The sequence below is a fragment of the Stenella coeruleoalba genome, assembly GCF_951394435.1.
Source record: "Stenella coeruleoalba genome assembly, chromosome: 15".
Taxonomy (NCBI): Eukaryota; Metazoa; Chordata; class Mammalia; order Artiodactyla; family Delphinidae; genus Stenella; species Stenella coeruleoalba.
In genome coordinates, this window is record NC_137161.1 from 50,920,347 (window position 1) to 50,938,291 (window position 17,945).

Genomic DNA, 17,945 nt, shown 5'->3' on the forward strand with positions numbered 1-17,945 from the left:
CTTTGTCTTTCTGAGTCTCAGTTCCCCCTCCATAAAATGGGGGAATGATACCTCTCAGTAGATTATTTGAGGATTAACTGTGATGCTATTCATAAAGCACCTCACAGAAATTAGTAAGTTCTCAGCAAATAGCTTCTGTGGATATTGTGATATTCTTGGGCCTTCCTACCTGGGCCATCTGGGTAGCAGTTGCATTTTATTCATCTTCGTGTCTGCAGAGCCAAGCAGTGTGCCTAGCACACAGGAAACACTACAAAAGAAAAAAAAAAGATAGTTATTATCCTTACCATTATTTTCATGTTTTGGCTAGCTAAGGCAAACCACTCTGGCCTGAGCCTAACATTTTCAGGGCTGGGGCAAGAGTACAAACAGAGGCCCACACACCAAATGTCTAAGTATTCAAATGTTATAAATCATGCTAATAATGTATTAAATAAAATATATTCTGTCATCCTACCTTGACAAATACACCTTCATCATGAACTGAAAGGCCAAGTTCTAGTTGCGAATTATTGCATAGCTCTGGGAAATGAATTGGCCCCTGCCTCCAGCTGCCTCACCTCCGTTCTCTGCCCACTTCCAGCTCCAGCTCCAACTCTACCCAACAAACAGGTAGCCCTTAGTCACTCCTCAGACCTAGGCTTGGGCAACTTGCCGTGTGGTCCACCTTCTGGAGGACAGACCTGGGAAGAAAGCTGTACAGAGTCTACTAGATTCATCCTGGTAAGTGAGGCTAACGCCCTAGGAGGAGTCAGGAATTCTAGATCCGCTACCCACCAGCCCAGTGAACCTGGGACAAGCTCCCTAAGCTCAGCTGCCTCATCTGGAAAATGGGTCAGCAGCTCTGCCTGCAGTCCAAGGCTGATGGGAGGGTCCATCTGGAAACAGAGATGTGAATCTTCCTGGGGTCCCCCCAGCCTGGGGACGGGGGCAGCACAGCAGGCCATCTACTCTGGCTGGGGGTATGAGGATGCAGAGGCGTGGGACTTGGGCAGCCCTCCAGGAAGTCAGACCTCCGAGGACGATCCCAGGAGGAGGGGCCGCTGAGCCAGCAGAATTGCTGAGGCTCAGCCTGGAGTAGAGCTGGCTGCTGCTTCACTGCAGCCTGGGCTGGCCCCCTTCCCAGCTGCACGGCAACCTCCCCCTTCCCCTGGCAGCAGCGCAACCCCTGCTCCTGTCCACCAGCTGTGCGCCCGCTCAGGGACTCCCTGGTACCCCTCCCAGCCCCCCAGAGCCCTGATGCCCAGCCCCTTAAGTATAAACTGGGGATGACGAATGTACCCTCCTCACGGGCTGCTGGGAGCATGAAGCATGATAGCTGCCAAGGTTTCCATCTTCTCAAAGATGCCACCTCTGTAAAGTGCTCAGCTGATGCTTGGTACATAAGAAGGGATCAACAACCATGGGTCCTATCTCCCCTTCCTGCCCAGCAGAGATGCTGGGGCTGCTCAGGCTGGGCATGGAGCCTGGCCTGGTCTCTCAGTTACCCATAGGCATGGGACATGTGCAGCCCTCCACCCAGAGTCCCCACAAAAAGGCAGACAGCTCAGGACTTGCCCCCCTGGGCCACAGATACCCCACAGACATCTGGCTGAGTCTTCCAGACCTCCTTTGCTCTCACCTCTCTCTCCCGCTCTCAGGCTCTCAGGGTTTATCCTGCTCCGGACATCGTTCAGGTGCTAGGGTTCACAGGGCTCTTCCTCTCCCAGGCTTCCAAGCCCACATATCCATCTGCCACTCCCCAGAGCTGCCTCTGAGCCTGGTGGAGCTGCCCTGGGGAGCTCCTCTACGTAGAGAGGAAGATGAAGAGGATGTATGAGGTGCGGAGGTTGCCTGGGAAGTAGTCACCTCAGCCAGAAGCGGGGAGATCAGGGGAGGGATGAGCCCAGCAGGATGGGTTCTGCCATGTTCTAGCCACGTGCCCTTGGATACATGACTCTACTTCTCTGAGCCTCAGTTTTCTCGCCTCCAAAATAGGGGGTGGTTCCTCCTTGGCAGGGTTATTGTGAGGACCCAATGCAGAATGTGGGTAAAACGCTCAGCATAGTTTGGCAGTTCCTCGAAAAGTTAAACATGGAATTACCACACGATGCAGCAATTCCACTCCTAGTATATACCCAAGAAAAATTAAAACGTGTACTCAAAGAGATACTTGTACAGAAAATTTCATTTGTAATAGCTAAGAAGTGGAAACAACTCAAGTTTCCATCAATGAACAGATGAATGGATAAATAAAATGGGGTCCATCCACACAATGGAATATTATTCAGCCATAAAAAGGAATGAAGTACTGACACAGGCTACAACCTGGATGAACCTTGAAAATGTTATGCCCAGTGAAAAAAGCCAGACACAAAAGGTCTGTTGTAGGATTTCATTTATATGAAATGTCCAGAAGAGGTAAATCCATAGAGACAGAAAGCAGATTACTGGTTGCCAGGGGCTGAGGGGAGGTGGGGTGGGGGGATGGTGAGTGAGTGCTTAACTGGCGGTGGGGGAGATGGGGTTCTTTGGGGATGATGGAAATGTTCTGAAACTAGATAGAAGTGGTGTTTGCACAACTGTGAAGGTACTAAGTGCCACTGAATTGTTCAGTTAAAAATGGTTACTTTCATGTAATGTGAATTTCACCTCAATTAAAACAAAACACCCAGTATAGCCCCCCACACAGAATAAGCTCTCAAAATGCTATGAAAAGTCCTGAAAAAAACAGTTCAGCAGTTGAAGAGGTAGAGGTGAAGCATTCTAGGTGTGGGCAAACATTCAAAGAGAGGGTGTAGTGAATTCTGAGACTGTTGTTCACTCATGGCTTGTGTAGTGGAGAGAAGGAGAAGCCGCAGGGTTGGCAGGGGCTGGGCCCAGGAGTCTGGAGGGTAACGGGGGACCCCTGCAGGCTTCTAACAGGGGTCAGACTTAGGTTTTTAGAAGACCACTCTGTAATGTGAAGGACAGCCTGGAGGGGGCAGGAGTGGGTGTGGGGAGGCTGTTCCAGGAGAGGGAGTGGTGGCCCATCTTGCCTCACTGTCATACATGGGTGGGCACTGCCCACAGAAGGGGAAGCCTTTGGGGGCAGGTTGATCATGAACTGTCTTGGCCGTGGAAAGTGGTGTCCATGGGGCCTTCAATGGAAAATGTCAAACAGGGAGCCGGATGTGAGCTGGAGACAGGGTGGAAAGGCCCCGGACCAGGGATGGTACTGAAAGCCCTGAAGAGTGGGCAAGAGCCCCCAGGGATAGTGTGGAGACAGGAACTCTGGAGGCCACCAGCCTTTAGGGGAAGGCAGAGTAAGAGACTGAGTGCAGGGCAAGAAGCTGGGTGGCGGTCACGGGAGTTTTCTAGGAGCAGTGCTGTCAGCCACTGTGCAGACAGATGTGGCGAGATGCAGAAGGAAAAGTATCCACTGGGTCTGGCAATGTGAGATGGCCAGGGACCTCGTGAAATTTTCACTGGAGAGCTGGGAGTAAAAGACATGACAGGGTCAAGCAGTGAGTGAGAAGTGAGAACAGATCTTTGAAAGAGAGCAGGCTGGAAAGAGTTTTAAGTTGTTTTATGGTGTTGAAATGCTGAGGGGAAGGAAAGAGGGGAGGTGGGGAAGGTACAGGAAAGAAGGTTCCCGGGACCCAGGGCCTGGGTGGATAGGCAGGGGACATGGCCTTGATCAAGGGGCCTGAGGAAGGAAGGGGGGGTGGAGCTGCATTTTTAAGCATGGTGGGAAGAAACCATGGGAGAGCCTGTCTCAAGGACTCTTTCGAGGATGAGGCCACGTGTGTAGAGTGTGGGAAGGCTGGATGGAAAAAGCAGCAAGAGGGACCCCAGTTTTTGAGGGGTCACTGGGATTAGTGAGGGGACCCGAGGGTCAGACCCTGGCTGGACAGTCCTGAAAGGGACCAGAGTAGGGTTGCCTGATCTAGCAAATAAAACCACAGGACAACTAGCTACACTTGAATTTCACCTAGGCGACGAAGAACTTTTTAGTATAAGTATATCCCATGAAACATTTGGGATATACTTATACTTAGCAAAACAAAACATGTTGTTTATCTGAATTCAAATGCAACTGGATGTCCTGTAATTTACCTAGGAATCCTAGCCCCGCGTGGGAATCAGGGGATGGATGGGAGGGAGTCGATGGTGCAACCCGGCCTGGAGAATGGGTCTCAGAAGGGTGAGGTGCCCGAGTGGGGAGAAGGCTGGGGTCGCTGCTTCGTCCACCGGCGCCGCCCGATACCGCAGAGGCCCGTATTGAGGAGGCCCTGCCCCAGAACTCTAGTCTCGTCCCCGTGCCTGCTCCCCTTACGCCCCTTGGTGTCGCCCTAATGGCCCATCGATAACTCTACGCTCAGCCTCGGCCTCTATCGACTTGCTCCGGCTCCGCTAGGCGTCCTGGACCACGGCGGAACGCAGAGCAGCAAGTAAGGTACGGAGGCCGCGGGGCGAGGGCTGGAAAGCGGCTTTCAGTGGCCGGGAGAGCGCGCCCGGGGGAAGCTGGCTCAGCGGGACGGAGTCAGGGTGGTCGACGGAGCACCGGGAAGCTCGAGGGTCCAGCCAGAAAGCGCCCCCGCCCATCAGGTCCAGCCACCGGCCTGCTACGCATGCGCAGCCGTAGCATTCAGGCTTTTCCCTCCGGCCTGCCCCCTTCGCTGCGCATGCGCGGCCCGGCCCTGCGGCGGAGTGGCGCCCCGGACGTGACTGTCCCCTGCCGGCCGCGGGTAGGGTGGCATTCCGGCAGGGTTCTTGGGACGGGGAACGGAGCATGCGCCTTGGAGCTCGGCGCTGTCCTTCGCCGGGTGTCACGCGTATCCCTGAACCTCTCTGAGCCTCAGTTTCCCCACATCTAAAATGGGGATGATTTTATTTTTTAGCACCGAGTAATCTGTTGTAATCTGTTTAGGACATAGAGAGTATTCCCTAAACACTGCACTCCTCTCTCTTCTCCGGATGCTCTGATCTCTGACTCCTGCCGGTCAGAACTAGGGCCCTGTGTAGATCCGAGTCTTTCAAGCAGCCACACCATGAACACGTCTCCAGGTACGGTGGGCAGTGACCCCGTCATCTTGGCCACTGCAGGCTATGACCACACGGTGCGGTTCTGGCAGGCCCACAGCGGGATCTGTACGCGAACGGTGCAGCACCAGGACTCCGTATCCTCCACTGTGGAATTGGGGCAGGTGGTGCTGGGCAGGATGCCTGGTAGGGATAACAGTCTGGGCAAAGGCCTCCGGTGGGAAGGATGGGCTCTGTTTGTCATCTTCCTTAACAGACCTAGCAGGTGAACGCGCTGGAGATCACACCTGACCGCAGCATGATTGCTGCTGCAGGTACCTGTACTCTCGACCCCAACCCCTGATTTCTCACAGGTCCATCTAGGCGCAGCCACACTTCAGTTTGGCCTGTGCCCCTAGGTTACCAGCACATTCGCATGTATGATCTCAACTCCAATAACCCCAACCCCATCATCAGCTATGATGGGGTCAACAAGAACATCGCGTCTGTGGGCTTCCACGAGGACGGCCGCTGGATGTACACTGGTGGGGAGGACTGCACTGCCCGGATCTGGGACCTCAGGTGTGGGGTACTGGGCAGGAGGGGTCTGCTGCCTGGGTGTGTGGGGGTGAGGGCCAGGCTGGGAGACTGTCTTAGGTCAGGTCCCCTCCAAGCAGAGGCTGAGACGGGGTTTTCTGTGCAGGTGACTTACTGAGGGCCAAGTGAGGAAAGATAGGGCAGGGATGAAGACCCACAGAGACAAGCAGAGCCTCAGCCTGATCCAATAGGCAGCTCTGGAATGAACTGCATCAAACAATGAGCCCCGCCTTGAGGCAAGGGGCCACCCTTTATGCCCCTCTGAGTCAGTTATTGGCTTCAAGCTGCCCCTGGGGAGGGCCAAACCGCCCAAGTATTTCCTATGGGATAGCTCCCATCGTAGAGAGACAAGATAAGTAGCCAGGGAAAGGGCCTTTCGGTGGAGTACCAATGGCATCCACTATAGACAGAGTGTGTCCCCCACCTCGAAGGTCCCGGAACCTGCAGTGTCAGCGGATCTTCCAGGTGAATGCGCCCATTAACTGTGTGTGCCTGCACCCCAACCAGGTGAGGGGGAAGCACAGGGCTGGGCACCCTGGGGCTTTGGAGGGCAGGGGTCCTGCCCCACCTCACATCCCCTGCACCTCAGGCAGAACTCATTGTGGGTGACCAGAGCGGCGCCATCCACATCTGGGACTTGAAAACTGACCACAACGAGCAGCTGATCCCGGAGCCTGAGGTCTCTATCACATCGGCCCACATCGACCCGGATGCTAGCTACATGGCCGCGGTCAATAGCACTGTGAGTCCCAGGGACGGGTGTGCAGCTCAGCTCCCAGCCCCTTACCTCCCTTATTCCCTGAAGGTGGGCTTATTCCCCAGATGTCCCTCTGGCCCCTACCCTCCCCCCACAGTCCTGCTTCCCCGTCCTGGGCTTCAGCTCTGACCCAGCCACCAAAGCCAGAAACCTGGGTGTCACTCCTGATGCTGCCTCTCGCTACCTGCCATAGCCCACCCAGCAGTCCAGTCACCTCCATCTCCAGAGTCTTTCCAGTTGTCCGTTTCTTTCTCCTCCCTGTCTCCTCCTGATCCAAGTTTCCCTCGTCTCTCCCGACAGTGATTGCAGCCTCTCTGACCTCCTTCCTTCCTCTGTGACCTCCCCCTGCCCCTAACCCATTTTCCCTCGACTGCCAGAGCATCCTTCAGCAGTACCAGCCTGACTGCATCCTTCCCTGGGTGAACTGCAAGATGCCCTAGGCTCCTTACCAGGGCCTCAGGACACTGTGATTTGACCCCTGGACTCCTATCCAGCCTCATTTTCTTCCTTTAACGTCCATTCAGTCTCAGCAAATCAGTTGTTCCCGACATCCCCAGACCGCCCACTTCCAAGCCTTTGCCCTGCTGTTCCCTCTATCTGGGTGCTCTCCTCTCATCTTGTTCTTCACATTCTTGTTGGCCAGCGGCATCCTTCAGGAAGGCCAGGCATGGCCTCCTGCCCTCAGCTCATCAGGTATGGATGGCCCTTGGTTGGGGCCAGGTCACCCAGGTGCTCCTTGCAGGCAGGGCCAGATGTGCCTGTCACATGTCCCCTGGCCCCCAGATCCTTGTGCACAGCCACAATGTTGGATGGCAGCCCCTGGATCTAGGTCTTGCTGCCAGGGCATCCTTCCCCACCTGTCAGACCGGAGGCTCCGGGCCTCCCGTGACTTCCCTCCTACACCACAGGGGAACTGCTATGTCTGGAACCTGACTGGGGGCATTGGTGACGAGGTGACACAGCTCATCCCCAAGACCAAGATCCCAGCACACACCCGCTACGCCCTGCAGTGCCGCTTCAGCCCAGACTCCACGTGTGTGCAGGGCCTGGGGGGCCGGGAGCCCTTGCATGGCTGCGGGGAGGAAGCAGTGTGCCTGGGGCTGAGGGCCTAATGCGTTGGGCCTGCTTGGAGGACGGCAAGGGGGTACAGGATGGGAGTGGCCGTTGATGACACCCCTGCCACGCTCACACCCACCCCCAGGCTCCTCGCCACCTGCTCGGCCGACCAGACATGCAAGATTTGGAGGACGTCCAACTTCTCCCTGATGACGGAGCTGAGCATCAAGAGCAGCAACCCTGGAGAGTCATCCCGAGGCTGGATGTGGGGCTGCGCCTTCTCGGGGGACTCCCAGTACATAGTCACCGGTGAGCCCCGCCTGCCTGCCGTGCCTCCCCGCGCCCGTTGGCCCGGCCTGGGGCTGCACTCTGAGCCGCCACCCACGCTCTCCCTCCCTGCAGCTTCCTCTGACAACCTGGCCCGGCTCTGGTGCGTGGAGACGGGAGAGATCAAGAGAGAGTACGGCGGCCACCAGAAAGCTGTTGTCTGCTTGGCCTTCAACGACAGTGTGCTGGGCTAACCTGTGTCCCCTCAGGATTGCAGGCAGCTGTCCAGGCGGCACCAGCTGGATGTGTCTGTCCAGCTGCCCAGATCAGAGTGACACCCCATGGCTGGTCTCTACCATCCTAGGCTCGCTGGACCTGACTGACCTACCCTGGTCCCTGGCCAGACTAGACTGGCCAGGCTGGTCCATCCTGGGACTCTCTCAGCCCCGGCTGCTTACATGGATGTGAGGAGGCTCAGGAGGCCCACCCTAGGCAGCTTGCATTCCCTTCAGAAATTCTGGACCCACAGGGCGTAGAGCCGCTGAGGGGGATCCGAGGCTGGTGCCCATCCCCAAGCCAGTGCCTCCTCCTTCCCCTCCCTGCCACTGTTTCGTGTCCCGAGGCCACAGAGGACACCGTCATGGCCAGGTGGAGTTGTTTATTAGCCCCGCCAGCGGCTACCCTCCATGGACTGGTGATCGCGCCAGCCAGCTGGCTGGCCTGAGGGGCTGCGCTGCAAGGGCTTAGTCCGGGAGGTAATAAAAGCAGACGGACATGCAGATGTTGCTTGGGAAGCAGATGTCGATGCATAGGTAGATCAGCCGCTGCCTCTGGGGCCCTGGGGGGAGGGGCCTCCATGATCCCTAAAGGACTCCTTCCCCACCCCGCCACCGACTGTCCTGCGGGAGCCCAGGCCCCTCCGCACAGCCTGCCCCAACTCACTCTCTGCTCGTCGGGCCCAGTAAATGGGGGTCTTTGCACAAAGGTTCCGCACAGAAGCCCCCACCTGGGCAGGGTCCACCTCACGGCTCCCAAGCACTGCCAGCAGCTCCTGGGCATAGTGGGTGTCCTGGCTGGGGCTGCGAGTCCCTTGGGGCTGCAGAGAAGGACACTCGCACTGCCCCTGGCTGGGTTGGGCCCACATGTCCCTGGACATGCTGGCATTGTGCCAGCCCTGCCCTGGCTCTTGTCAGCAGCCTCAACCAAAGGAAGATAGAGCTTCTGTTCCCCTGAAACTGGAGCCCCATCCTGCCCCGGGCCCAGACCACACACAGGACCCTTTGTCTGGCCCCTGGCTGGAGGCTCCTTACCCAAGAGGTGTTCACCAGCAGCTGCAGGGTCTCGCGGTCTCGGGGTTCCATCAGGCGGAGGAAGCAGGCCCGGTGCTCTGAGGGGCGGTAACAGACACAACCCTGGGAAGGCAGGCAGGTGAGGCAGGGCCACCTGAACATCCACCCCCGCCCCCACCCCCCTCCCCAGGCCACTCACGCTCTGCCCGTCGAACAGCACTGCCCAGCTGCCGTTGCTCTGAGCTGGAGTCACCCTGATGGTTGCCACGTTCTGGGCCACGTCCACCTGTTCGGTTTGGTTGGACCAGGGTACCCTGGGGCTCGGGAGGGTCAGACGGAGCGTCTGCAGCAGTGGCTAAGAGTGGGAAGCAGGAGCTCAGCTGGCCAGGCTGGAGCAGACCCCAACACTCCCCCAGCCCTGCTGCGAGGCTTCTAACCCCGCCACCCCTCTGGTCCTCCTGCTGTCTGCTCCGAGCCCTGGCTCCACTGGAAGTGTGGGCTATGCTGGTCTCTCCTCCTCCTCCCCACTGTCTGTGCCCTGCCCGGGTCCTGAGGGGGCCTCACCTTGAGAGGGCTGTGAGCGAAGCCAAGAAGCCCTCCAGCCACAGCCCCAGCGGTGGCCAGTGCCAGCAGCAGCAGTAGGAGGCCAGGAGCTCTCCAGCCCCCGTGGCAGGGCTTGGTCTTCACGTGGAGGCACATTGCAGTCAGTGGGGCCTGGAGTAGAGACCAGGCAACAGGCTGGCTCAGGGAAGGAAGGGGCTGAGGAGGTATGGGAGGTGGACGCTTCTCCTGCCCCTGCAGGACAGGCCCTGGGTCTTTGTCCAAGGAGAGGGCACCGAGTGGTGGGAGGCACTCACCCCGACAGGTCCAGACCCGGGTCTCTCGGCCCGGCAGCTCCCCTGCTCCATGATGCAGCCCTGGTGACAATGTGCTGATTGTCTGCTGCAGCCCGGGAAACCTCAGGACACCTCCGATGAGTCAAACAATCGACCTGGCCCCTTCCCCTCCTGACCCCCCTGCCTCCTCCCCAGCCCAGCTACCTGATATCCGGGTCAGAGACAGGTCACCTGGGGAGGCTGCTCGTCACTGTGCCTGGCTCTCCCAACACCTGGCCTGTGCAGACCAGAGCACACATGGTCACGGGAGGTCATGAGAGCGTGGCCACTGTGGAAGTCAGGACCCAGCGGCTGGCACAGAGAGCAGCTGAGGCCTGGCCGACTTTATATAGGGAGTCTAGTTGGGGGCAGATTTAATTTTTCCTAAAGAAGCCTGTTTCTAGTCTCTCGGGTTACCTCTACACTCCCAGGACTCGGTACAGGGCCTGGCACGCAGCAGACCATTAACAAGTGCCTGTTTCATGAATGACAGGCATGGGACTCTGTGCCACTTCCCTTTCCTCCCCATGCACCCCAGCTGCTCCCAGCTGCTTCCCAGCCCCCACCAACACAGGGCACCCCCCCAGGTAGGTGCCTGCCTGAGACCAGGATGGCTTCCAGGAGGCTCCACTGCGGTGAGGACAGCTTCCTGAAATCTCCTGCACGCCCCAGGATGGTTAGGTCAGCCTCATGTCCACTGACCCCTGCCCTGCCCAGCGTGGCTTTCTCTGACTGGTGCCGCGCATTTCTAGCTGCTTGATGCTGTGGATCCCAACAGTTACTGGCCCTCAGCACTGGCAGCTTTCAGGAAGTGCATTCCTTAACCGGCTTCACCCCATGGCCCTTTCATACTTTCTTTGTCCCTTGTTTTTCCTGATTCTTCAGAACCTGACTCCCTGCAGTGGGCCTGAAATGGGGTGGAGTTGCTGTGGTCAGCGTCCCAACTCTGGAATTGGAATCCCAGAATGGCCTTGTACTGAATGTACCCGGCCCTGCTGCCCTTTCCACTGCCCAGCTGTGGTGAGACAGCTGCACCCTGTGTGAAGGCTGCTGTCTAGGCGAGAGCGAGGAACACCAGAGTCAGCTGGGGTTTGAGAGTTTAATATACCTTTGGGTTCACACAGTGCAATGGGGTGTAGACATGATGCACAGGGCTCCCGGGCCGCCGCCCAGCAGAAAAGGGAGGTGTTGCTGGCTGCTGCACCTGCCGCGTGTTCCTGGTGTGGGTGACAACGCCCTGACAGGCCTGCTCAATATCCTGACCCACCTTGAGCCGACCTCGCAGAGCCAACGTCAGCACCACCAACCTCACAGGCGCCCGCTGCCCTCGTGTTGCCCACGGCAGAGTCCGAACCCCAGACACCCAGGCCTGGGGGGAGCTGGAGGCTCAGGACACCCTTTATTGCTCTGAGCACTCTTACGAGAGTTAATGAAGGAGCACTGTGACCCTGGGGCTAGGAGAAAAGTCACAAGATCTGGGCAGATGCCACTGGGTGCAGGGCGAGGCGCCAGGAAGGAGTCGGCCAAAAGGAACAGCTTCCCAGGCCCTACCCTACAAGTGCGGCCAGAGAGTCTGCTTATCAGGCCTATTCTCAACGGTCAGCAACTTAGGGAACAGGCAGAAAAAGCACGGCCCCCTGCCAAAAACCCTTGGCTAGCCAGTGGACCCTTCCAGTCCTCCAGATGGCAACTGACAAGGGACTCCAGGGTCAAAATAGGTGGCCTCATGGACCATTGACATATGACACCCATCCCAACCAAGACAGGAAAAGACTGGATGCTCTGTAAAACGACTTCTTGTTTTGAGGGACACCTCTTTCCTCCTCTACCCAGAGGGAGCCTTGGGTGACAAGCATTCCTTAGCCAGCACATGCCTTTGGCCATACTGCTGGCTGCGGGGCACGGAGACTTCTTCAGTGGGATTTTCCCTACAAGACAGAGCACAGCTATTAATCGACACGCTTACGGTTCAATTCCACCACCTGACAAAGTTGTTCAAAAGTTAAAAAAACTTTTGGTACCAATGCTGCTCTGAGCTCCCTGCACGGCAGCCCAGAGTTCAACGAAGGCATTCATACCCTCCTGGCGCTCAGCAAACAATATGCTCAGTCCAAGTCACCTGGGTTTATATGCACATTTGGAAAAGATGAGGTTTAGCCAGGCTGAGTTTACAGAACTGCACAATCGTGCATGAGGAGTTGCAGCCCTGGGTATCTAAAACGGAACATACACTCAATTGTGACATCAGAGTGGTTTTTAAGGAAGTGTGGGGTGGTGGTGAGGGCAGCACCCACACCCCATGGACAGGGAGACACCACCTGAGACCAGCCCTTTCCTCCACTCCCAACCTGCAGGTGAGGGGCTGAGGCAGCAGTAGGCTCCTCTGCTGATGACCACACAGACGGGGCCCTGGGTTTCTCACAACAGTCAAAATAATCAGCCCCTCCTCCCCAAGATCCCTGAAATTTTCAATAAAATACATGACACCCCTAGACCCACCTCAGTCCCATTAGCAGGCCCCAAGGTTACCTGAATCCTAGACATATGCTGAACCCAACTGCAAGACCAATTGGCACCTAAGGCCCAGGACCCCCACAATGCCCTCCAAGCTTAAAAGTGCATCTTAAAATATAAGCATTTGTAAAAATCCAACCCCCCAAACATTTACTTACAAGGTTAACAACTAGTACCTTTGCTTAACTCCAAGTAAGCAAACTTGAAGCCACCTAGCTGAGTGATGCTTAAGCCCCACCTATTAATTTGGGTGATTTTCAATTTTTTTTTATTTTGGAGATTAAAGACACTAAATCTTTAACCTTGAAGGGCAGGCAAAAGGTCGGCTATGCTGTCAACATAGAAGTCAGGGACCATTTTCTTCTTAGACAGGCAGTCACTTTCCTGATTACTCTTCACATCCCGCAGAGTGGAGACCCCAGTGAGGGTCAGGATGGTCTTCAGACCACAAGTGACGCCCAGGAGGATGTCTGTGTCCAGGCGATCACCCACCATGATGGTGCGCTCCGGGTTGATGCCATATTCCTGGGACACGCAGTCGAAGATGAAGCGGCTGGGCTTCCCTATGACGTCGGCTTGGCGCTGCGCGGCCATCTCCACGGCTCGGACCAGACAGCCGGTACCTGCGGGGCGGAGAAGGAAAGGAGGAGAGTGCCGGGGGTCAGAGGCCGGGAGGGACCCGTCGCTCGCCCTCCAGCCTCCCTCCCCCGGGGCGCACGGACCCGCGATGAAGCGGCCGTTCTCGAGTGGGAGCCGGTTGTCCATGTTGGTGCCCACGAGCAGGCAGCCGGGCTGCTGCAGGTAGCGCACAGCCTTCGTGAGCTTCATGTAGCTGAAGTGTGGGTCGAAGCCCACCACGACGGCGCGCACATCAGGCTCCAGGGGCTCATCCAGCCAGGCGCTGGGGCCGTCGCCCTGCAGCGGCTCGGGCCCCACGCCCACGCAGGAGACGCCCACGGCCTCCAGCTCGGTGGCCAGGGCCACGCTGCCCAGCACGTAGGCCTTGGGGGTCGGTAGACCGGTCAGGCGCTGGCGCAGGTAGAGCGCGGTACAGTAGGCCGTGCCGAAGACCTCGCTGCCGGCGCCGGGCCCCGTCGGGCCGCCGAAGCCCAGGCGCCGCAGCTTCTCGGCGTAGGCCTCGCGGGTCTTGCTGCTGTTGTTGGTGATGAAGCCGAGGCGCTTGCCGCGGGCCCGCAGCGCCGTCAGGGTCTCGGGCGCGCCGGAGACCGCCGTCTCACCGCGCCACAGCACGCCGTCGCAGTCGAACAGCACCGTGTCCACGTCGGCCAGCAGCTCCTGGGCCCGCTTGGCATTCAGCCGCACGCAGCGGCCCTCGTCGCCGCCGGCCTCCACCTCCGCCATGGCCCGCCGCCGCCGCCGCCGCCGCCGCCGCCACCGACCGCCAGCTCTTCCTCGCAGCCGCCCGCCACCGCCCCCGCCCCGCCCCCGGCTCACTCATTGGCCACGCGCCTCGCACTTGCCGCCCATTGGACACCGCCTGCGCCAATCCGCCCCCGCCTCCCGCGGGCTGCAGGAGCGCAGCGCCAACCTTCACGGTCCGGCGCGGGCAGGCAGGCAGCCATTGGCTGCCAGGCCCTAGGCGCCCCGGTGACTGGCTGGCAGGGAGCCAACCGGCATTCTGCGTGGGACGCTCACTGCGGAAATTCAGCGGAGGAGCTGGAGAGTCGGCGCAGGACGTAAGCCTGCCGTTCATTGGCTGCCGCGGGGCAGCTCGCCCATTGGAGGCTCTTGGTCAGCTTAGGTGACGGAGGCCCTTAATCCAGTGACCCCCCCCCCAAACCGGCCGAGCCGGCTGCTGATTGGCTGGCTTGTCTCCGATCTTGCCGGCGGGGCTCACCGTAGCACCGCGGCAGAAGGCGGGGCCGCGGTCCCCTTTTAGGCCGGAGTCACGTCCGCACCTTTGCCAGGGCGGGGCTGGGCTGTGCCCTCCGCCGTGGACACAGTCCGGACAGTGTCTGCGCGTGGGCCGACTACGGCCATTCCTGAGAGCCAGCCGCAGGCTCCTTCCCAACAAGCGTCACGTTCTCATTTCCAGTCGTTCGCAAAAACGCTTTCCTTGTGCCTTGGTGGTCATGTGGACGAGTAATTACAAGACAGTGGCTTTAGGGTCTAAGAGAAGGGCAGTAGTGCCTAGAACAAGCACTCAACAATTGGTCGCTATTATCATCATTATTAGGTATTAACTTTTATGGAGGCGTAACATACAGTAAATTGCATAAATTTTAAGTGTGCAGCTTGATGGAATTTTTACATCCCTGTTATGCATGTGTAAACATAGCCCAGGACTTCCCTTGTGGCTCAGCGGTTAAGAATCCACCTGCCAATGCAGGGGACACGGGTTCGAGCCCTAGTCCGGGAAGATCCCACATGCCGCAGAGCAACTAAGCCCGTGCGCCACAACTACTGAGCCTGCGCTCTACAGCCTGTGTGCCACAGCTACTGGAGCCTGCGTGCCTAGAGCCTGTGCTCTGCAACAAGAGAAGCCACCGCAATGAGAAGCCCACGCACCGCAATGAAGAGTAGCCCCTGCTCGACACAACTAGAGAAAGCCCCCACGCAGTAACCAAGACCCAACGCAGCCAACAATAAATAAATTTATATATGTATATAAAAACATACCCTAGATCAAGGTATAGAATATTTCCATCACTCCAGAAAGTTCCCTCAAGTCACAATCCAGTCCATAGCGGTACCCCTCCCCGAACTGCTTTTCTGACTTCTGTCACCATAGAGTGAGTCATAGCCTCCTTTGCCTGTTCTAGACCGTCTTACAGGAGCTTACCCTGTGTACTCCTCTGAGTCTTGCTTCTTTTGGATCAACATAATATCTGTGAAATCCATTCTTCTGTTTTTTTTTTTTTAATTGCCACATGGGTCATTGTAAGAATATACTCCCCTGATTTTTCTCCAGGTGATGGACATTTGGGTCGCTTCCAGTTTGGAGCTATTGTAAATAATGTCCCTATGAAGGTTCTTGTTCCTACACACTCATTTGTGGATGTGGGCCCTCATTTCTCTTGGGTATATACCTAGGAGTGGAATTCCCAGTTCATAGAGTAGGTGTATGTTTCTCCTTATTACTTTCACTAGGGCCACGTGACAGAATAGCAGGCCCCAGCTTCCTGAGCGCTTACCCTGTGACAGGCGATCCAGGCCTCCAACTCCTAGCGTGTCAAATCCCTGCTCCTCTCTTGGGCCCCAAATCTCCATAATGTCTACTCTGGACACCCCTCACCCCCAAACCCATGAGGTAAAGCCAGTAACCTCAGTACCCTTAAGGCCCTGATTGTTTACCTTCAGCCTGTTCTTTGGTCTTGGCTGGCCTGGGAACACCTGGAGGGCAGGGGCCATGGCCCACGAGGGCAGGATATGCAGTGTTCCTGCCTGGCGCACCCACTAGCCAGGAGGGGAGCAGCACCTTCCTCCCTGTGTCTTCCCACTCAGTTTTGTTGGTGGAGCCGACTGACACTGGGAAGAACTGGATTTGACAGAAGATCACAAATCCTGCTTTAACACCCGGAAACATTCAGTGTAGGTGGTTCACTGGCCAGAATGAGAAAACACTGCTCTGTTCAGCCGTAGGCTGCCTGGTGCAGTACTTGCCCGGTTGCCTTGGTTTACTGGGCACTCAGTAAGCATCTAGGCACTGAGTGCTGCTTCTTACCTGCATTACCTTGTCAGAATCACAGGACAACCCTGAGAGGCAGAGACAATTAGTGTCCCCATTTACAGATGAGGAAACTGAGCCACAGAGAGTCACCAGCTGAACAATGCAGAGTTGGGATTAAACTCAGCTGACCCCAAAGCTGAGCTCTGTTTGGTTTAACATCCCCTGTAGGTTGTAGAGTCTGAGCTGGCATAGTGGGAGAGATGGAACGGCCAGTATCAAGAGAGGGGATGGCTGTGGACAAGGTCCTGAAGGAGGTTGGAAAGGACGGTGCCCTTTATTGGGGAGGACTGTCCTTGGACAAGGTGCCATGCATCTGGATGGGAGAGGAGCACAGCATGATCAATCGCTTTGTGTCCCTGACACACAGTAGGTGCTCATTATATACCTGCGAATGGACGGCACCAGGGTCCTACCAAGTGAGGAAGCTGGACCACAGGTGGAGTGGGGCGTGGACTTAGGTGGTACAAGGACACTAATCTTCATAGCATTGCATGGATTTGAATTGTATTAGAAAATACCAATAGCCACTGAAAATGTTTTCACAGATGTTATCACTTCCAATGAGCTAAGCAAAAAAGGGTGTCATTGAAAAAGGACTGAAGGGAATTCCCTGGCAGTCCAGTGGTTAGGACTCCGAGGTTTCACTGCCGAAGGTGTGGGTTCGATCCCTGGTTGGGGAACCAAGATCCCGCAAGCCGCACGGCGCAGCCAAAACAAAACAAAACAACAACAACAAACCCTTAAAAAAAAAAAGAAAGGAAAAAGGACTGAAGTGGCAAAAAAAAAAATTGGAAGCAACCTAAATAATCTTCAACATGGGATTGGTTGAATAGATTTAAGTACATCCAAGGAAGGGAGATTGAGTAGCCATCATAAAGGATAATGGAGTTCCTGTCAGGCTCTGACCACAGAGAAGCCATTATTGACTATCAAACACACAGTGTGCAGGTGGAGCCCACGCCGAGGGCAGGGTGGGAAAGGAGGCCATCTGGAGGAAGGAGGACTTTGGGGAAGGGAGAAGGCCTGCCCCTGGCCACTCCGCCTTCCAGTGACCTCAGGCCCACTCCTGTTGCCGCTGGTCTGCCTGGGCTTCAGCTGAGGTGGGGCCTAGAGCTCACTGGGTCAGGATTCCCTTTTCTGACCCCCAGGGAATAACCAGGCAGGAGCCCTGGCCCGTCCCTGACAACTCTGTCCTACAGGCTCTGGAGCATGGAGCAGGGCAGGTTGTCTGTCTCCCCGGGGCCAGCTCCTCCTCATGTCCATCCACAGCCAGGCTGTGCTCTGTCTTTGAAATCCACCCCCACTCCATTCCTCTAGTGGTCTTCCTCTTCCTCTCTGATGCTGGCTTTCCCATCACTCCCCCACACATCCTCAAGTGAGGTGTCCTCCTGGTCCTCTCTTCCCAGGTGCCCCCTAGATCCCTCCTGCTCCATAAGTACCCACCTGCTCCTCCGCCTGTTTGTCCCTCTCAGAGACTGTCCATCCTAGATCTTCTTTTCCTGCACCACAGTCAGGAGGATCCTTCTGAAACACTGTCACTCTCTGTTTAAATGCCTGCAATGGTGAGCAAGCCCCCTGCAGAAAGCAGCCCCATTTTTACCCCAGCCTGACTTCTGGTGATCCAATCTGTGCCTCACACATCCCAGCTCCTGACAGGCTAAGGGTCCTCAGTTCCTTAGCTGGGCAGCCCCAGCATGCAGACAATCTCTGCTGGTGTCCTTCCCAGGGCAGAGCTGCCCACTCTCTGTCTGGGCCCTTGTGTCCGTGCTTGGTCTTTCCCGGAGATTGGCCTTCCTGGAGGGAACTGGGTCTGATTCACCTGAGTCTTTGGAATCTAGCACTGGGCTGAGCCACAGAGAATAACCAAGCTGGGAGAGCACGACCTGTGGGTTTCTAGCCCATGACTCTGGACAGAC

The 17,945-nt window shown here is 56.8% G+C and overlaps 3 protein-coding genes across 7 annotated transcripts; 1 reads left to right on the forward strand and 2 right to left on the reverse strand.

Annotated features, from left to right (window-relative positions):
* The first annotated feature begins 4,388 nt into the window (after positions 1 to 4,388).
* On the forward strand, positions 4,389 to 8,380 carry MLST8 (MTOR associated protein, LST8 homolog). Of its 4 annotated transcripts, none has more exons than XM_079945803.1 (9): positions 4,389 to 4,417; positions 5,068 to 5,141; positions 5,267 to 5,318; positions 5,403 to 5,565; positions 6,012 to 6,087; positions 6,170 to 6,322; positions 7,246 to 7,370; positions 7,539 to 7,702; positions 7,796 to 8,377. In XM_079945803.1, exons 3-9 carry the CDS (start codon positions 5,303 to 5,305, stop codon positions 7,912 to 7,914), a joined length of 816 nt encoding a protein of 271 aa, XP_079801929.1. In that variant the 5' UTR covers positions 4,389 to 4,417; positions 5,068 to 5,141; positions 5,267 to 5,302; the 3' UTR covers positions 7,915 to 8,377. The 4 variants fall into 4 exon arrangements, with proteins under 4 accessions (XP_079801929.1, XP_079801928.1, XP_079801927.1 ...); XM_079945802.1 differs by having other exon boundaries at positions 4,392 to 4,417; positions 4,969 to 5,141; positions 7,796 to 8,380; XM_079945801.1 differs by having other exon boundaries at positions 4,397 to 4,417; positions 4,892 to 5,141; positions 7,796 to 8,380.
* Positions 8,381 to 8,397: 17 nt separating this feature from the next.
* BRICD5 (BRICHOS domain containing 5) lies at positions 8,398 to 10,026 on the reverse strand. The gene is made up of 7 exons (XM_079945804.1): positions 9,990 to 10,026; positions 9,807 to 9,866; positions 9,514 to 9,663; positions 9,149 to 9,304; positions 8,971 to 9,072; positions 8,603 to 8,756; positions 8,398 to 8,498 (listed from the first exon to the last, which is right to left on the reverse strand). Exons 2-7 carry the CDS (start codon positions 9,855 to 9,857, stop codon positions 8,404 to 8,406), a joined length of 708 nt encoding a protein of 235 aa, XP_079801930.1. The 5' UTR covers positions 9,858 to 9,866; positions 9,990 to 10,026; the 3' UTR covers positions 8,398 to 8,403.
* Positions 10,027 to 10,159: 133 nt separating this feature from the next.
* Positions 10,160 to 13,733, reverse strand: PGP (phosphoglycolate phosphatase). Of its 2 annotated transcripts, XM_079945980.1 has the most exons (3): positions 13,061 to 13,733; positions 12,831 to 12,961; positions 10,160 to 11,752 (listed from the first exon to the last, which is right to left on the reverse strand). In XM_079945980.1, exons 1-3 carry the CDS (start codon positions 13,698 to 13,700, stop codon positions 11,738 to 11,740), a joined length of 786 nt encoding a protein of 261 aa, XP_079802106.1. In that variant the 5' UTR covers positions 13,701 to 13,733; the 3' UTR covers positions 10,160 to 11,737. The 2 variants fall into 2 exon arrangements, with proteins under 2 accessions (XP_079802106.1, XP_079802105.1); XM_079945979.1 differs by having other exon boundaries at positions 10,160 to 12,961.
* Positions 13,734 to 17,945: the final 4,212 nt, after the last annotated feature.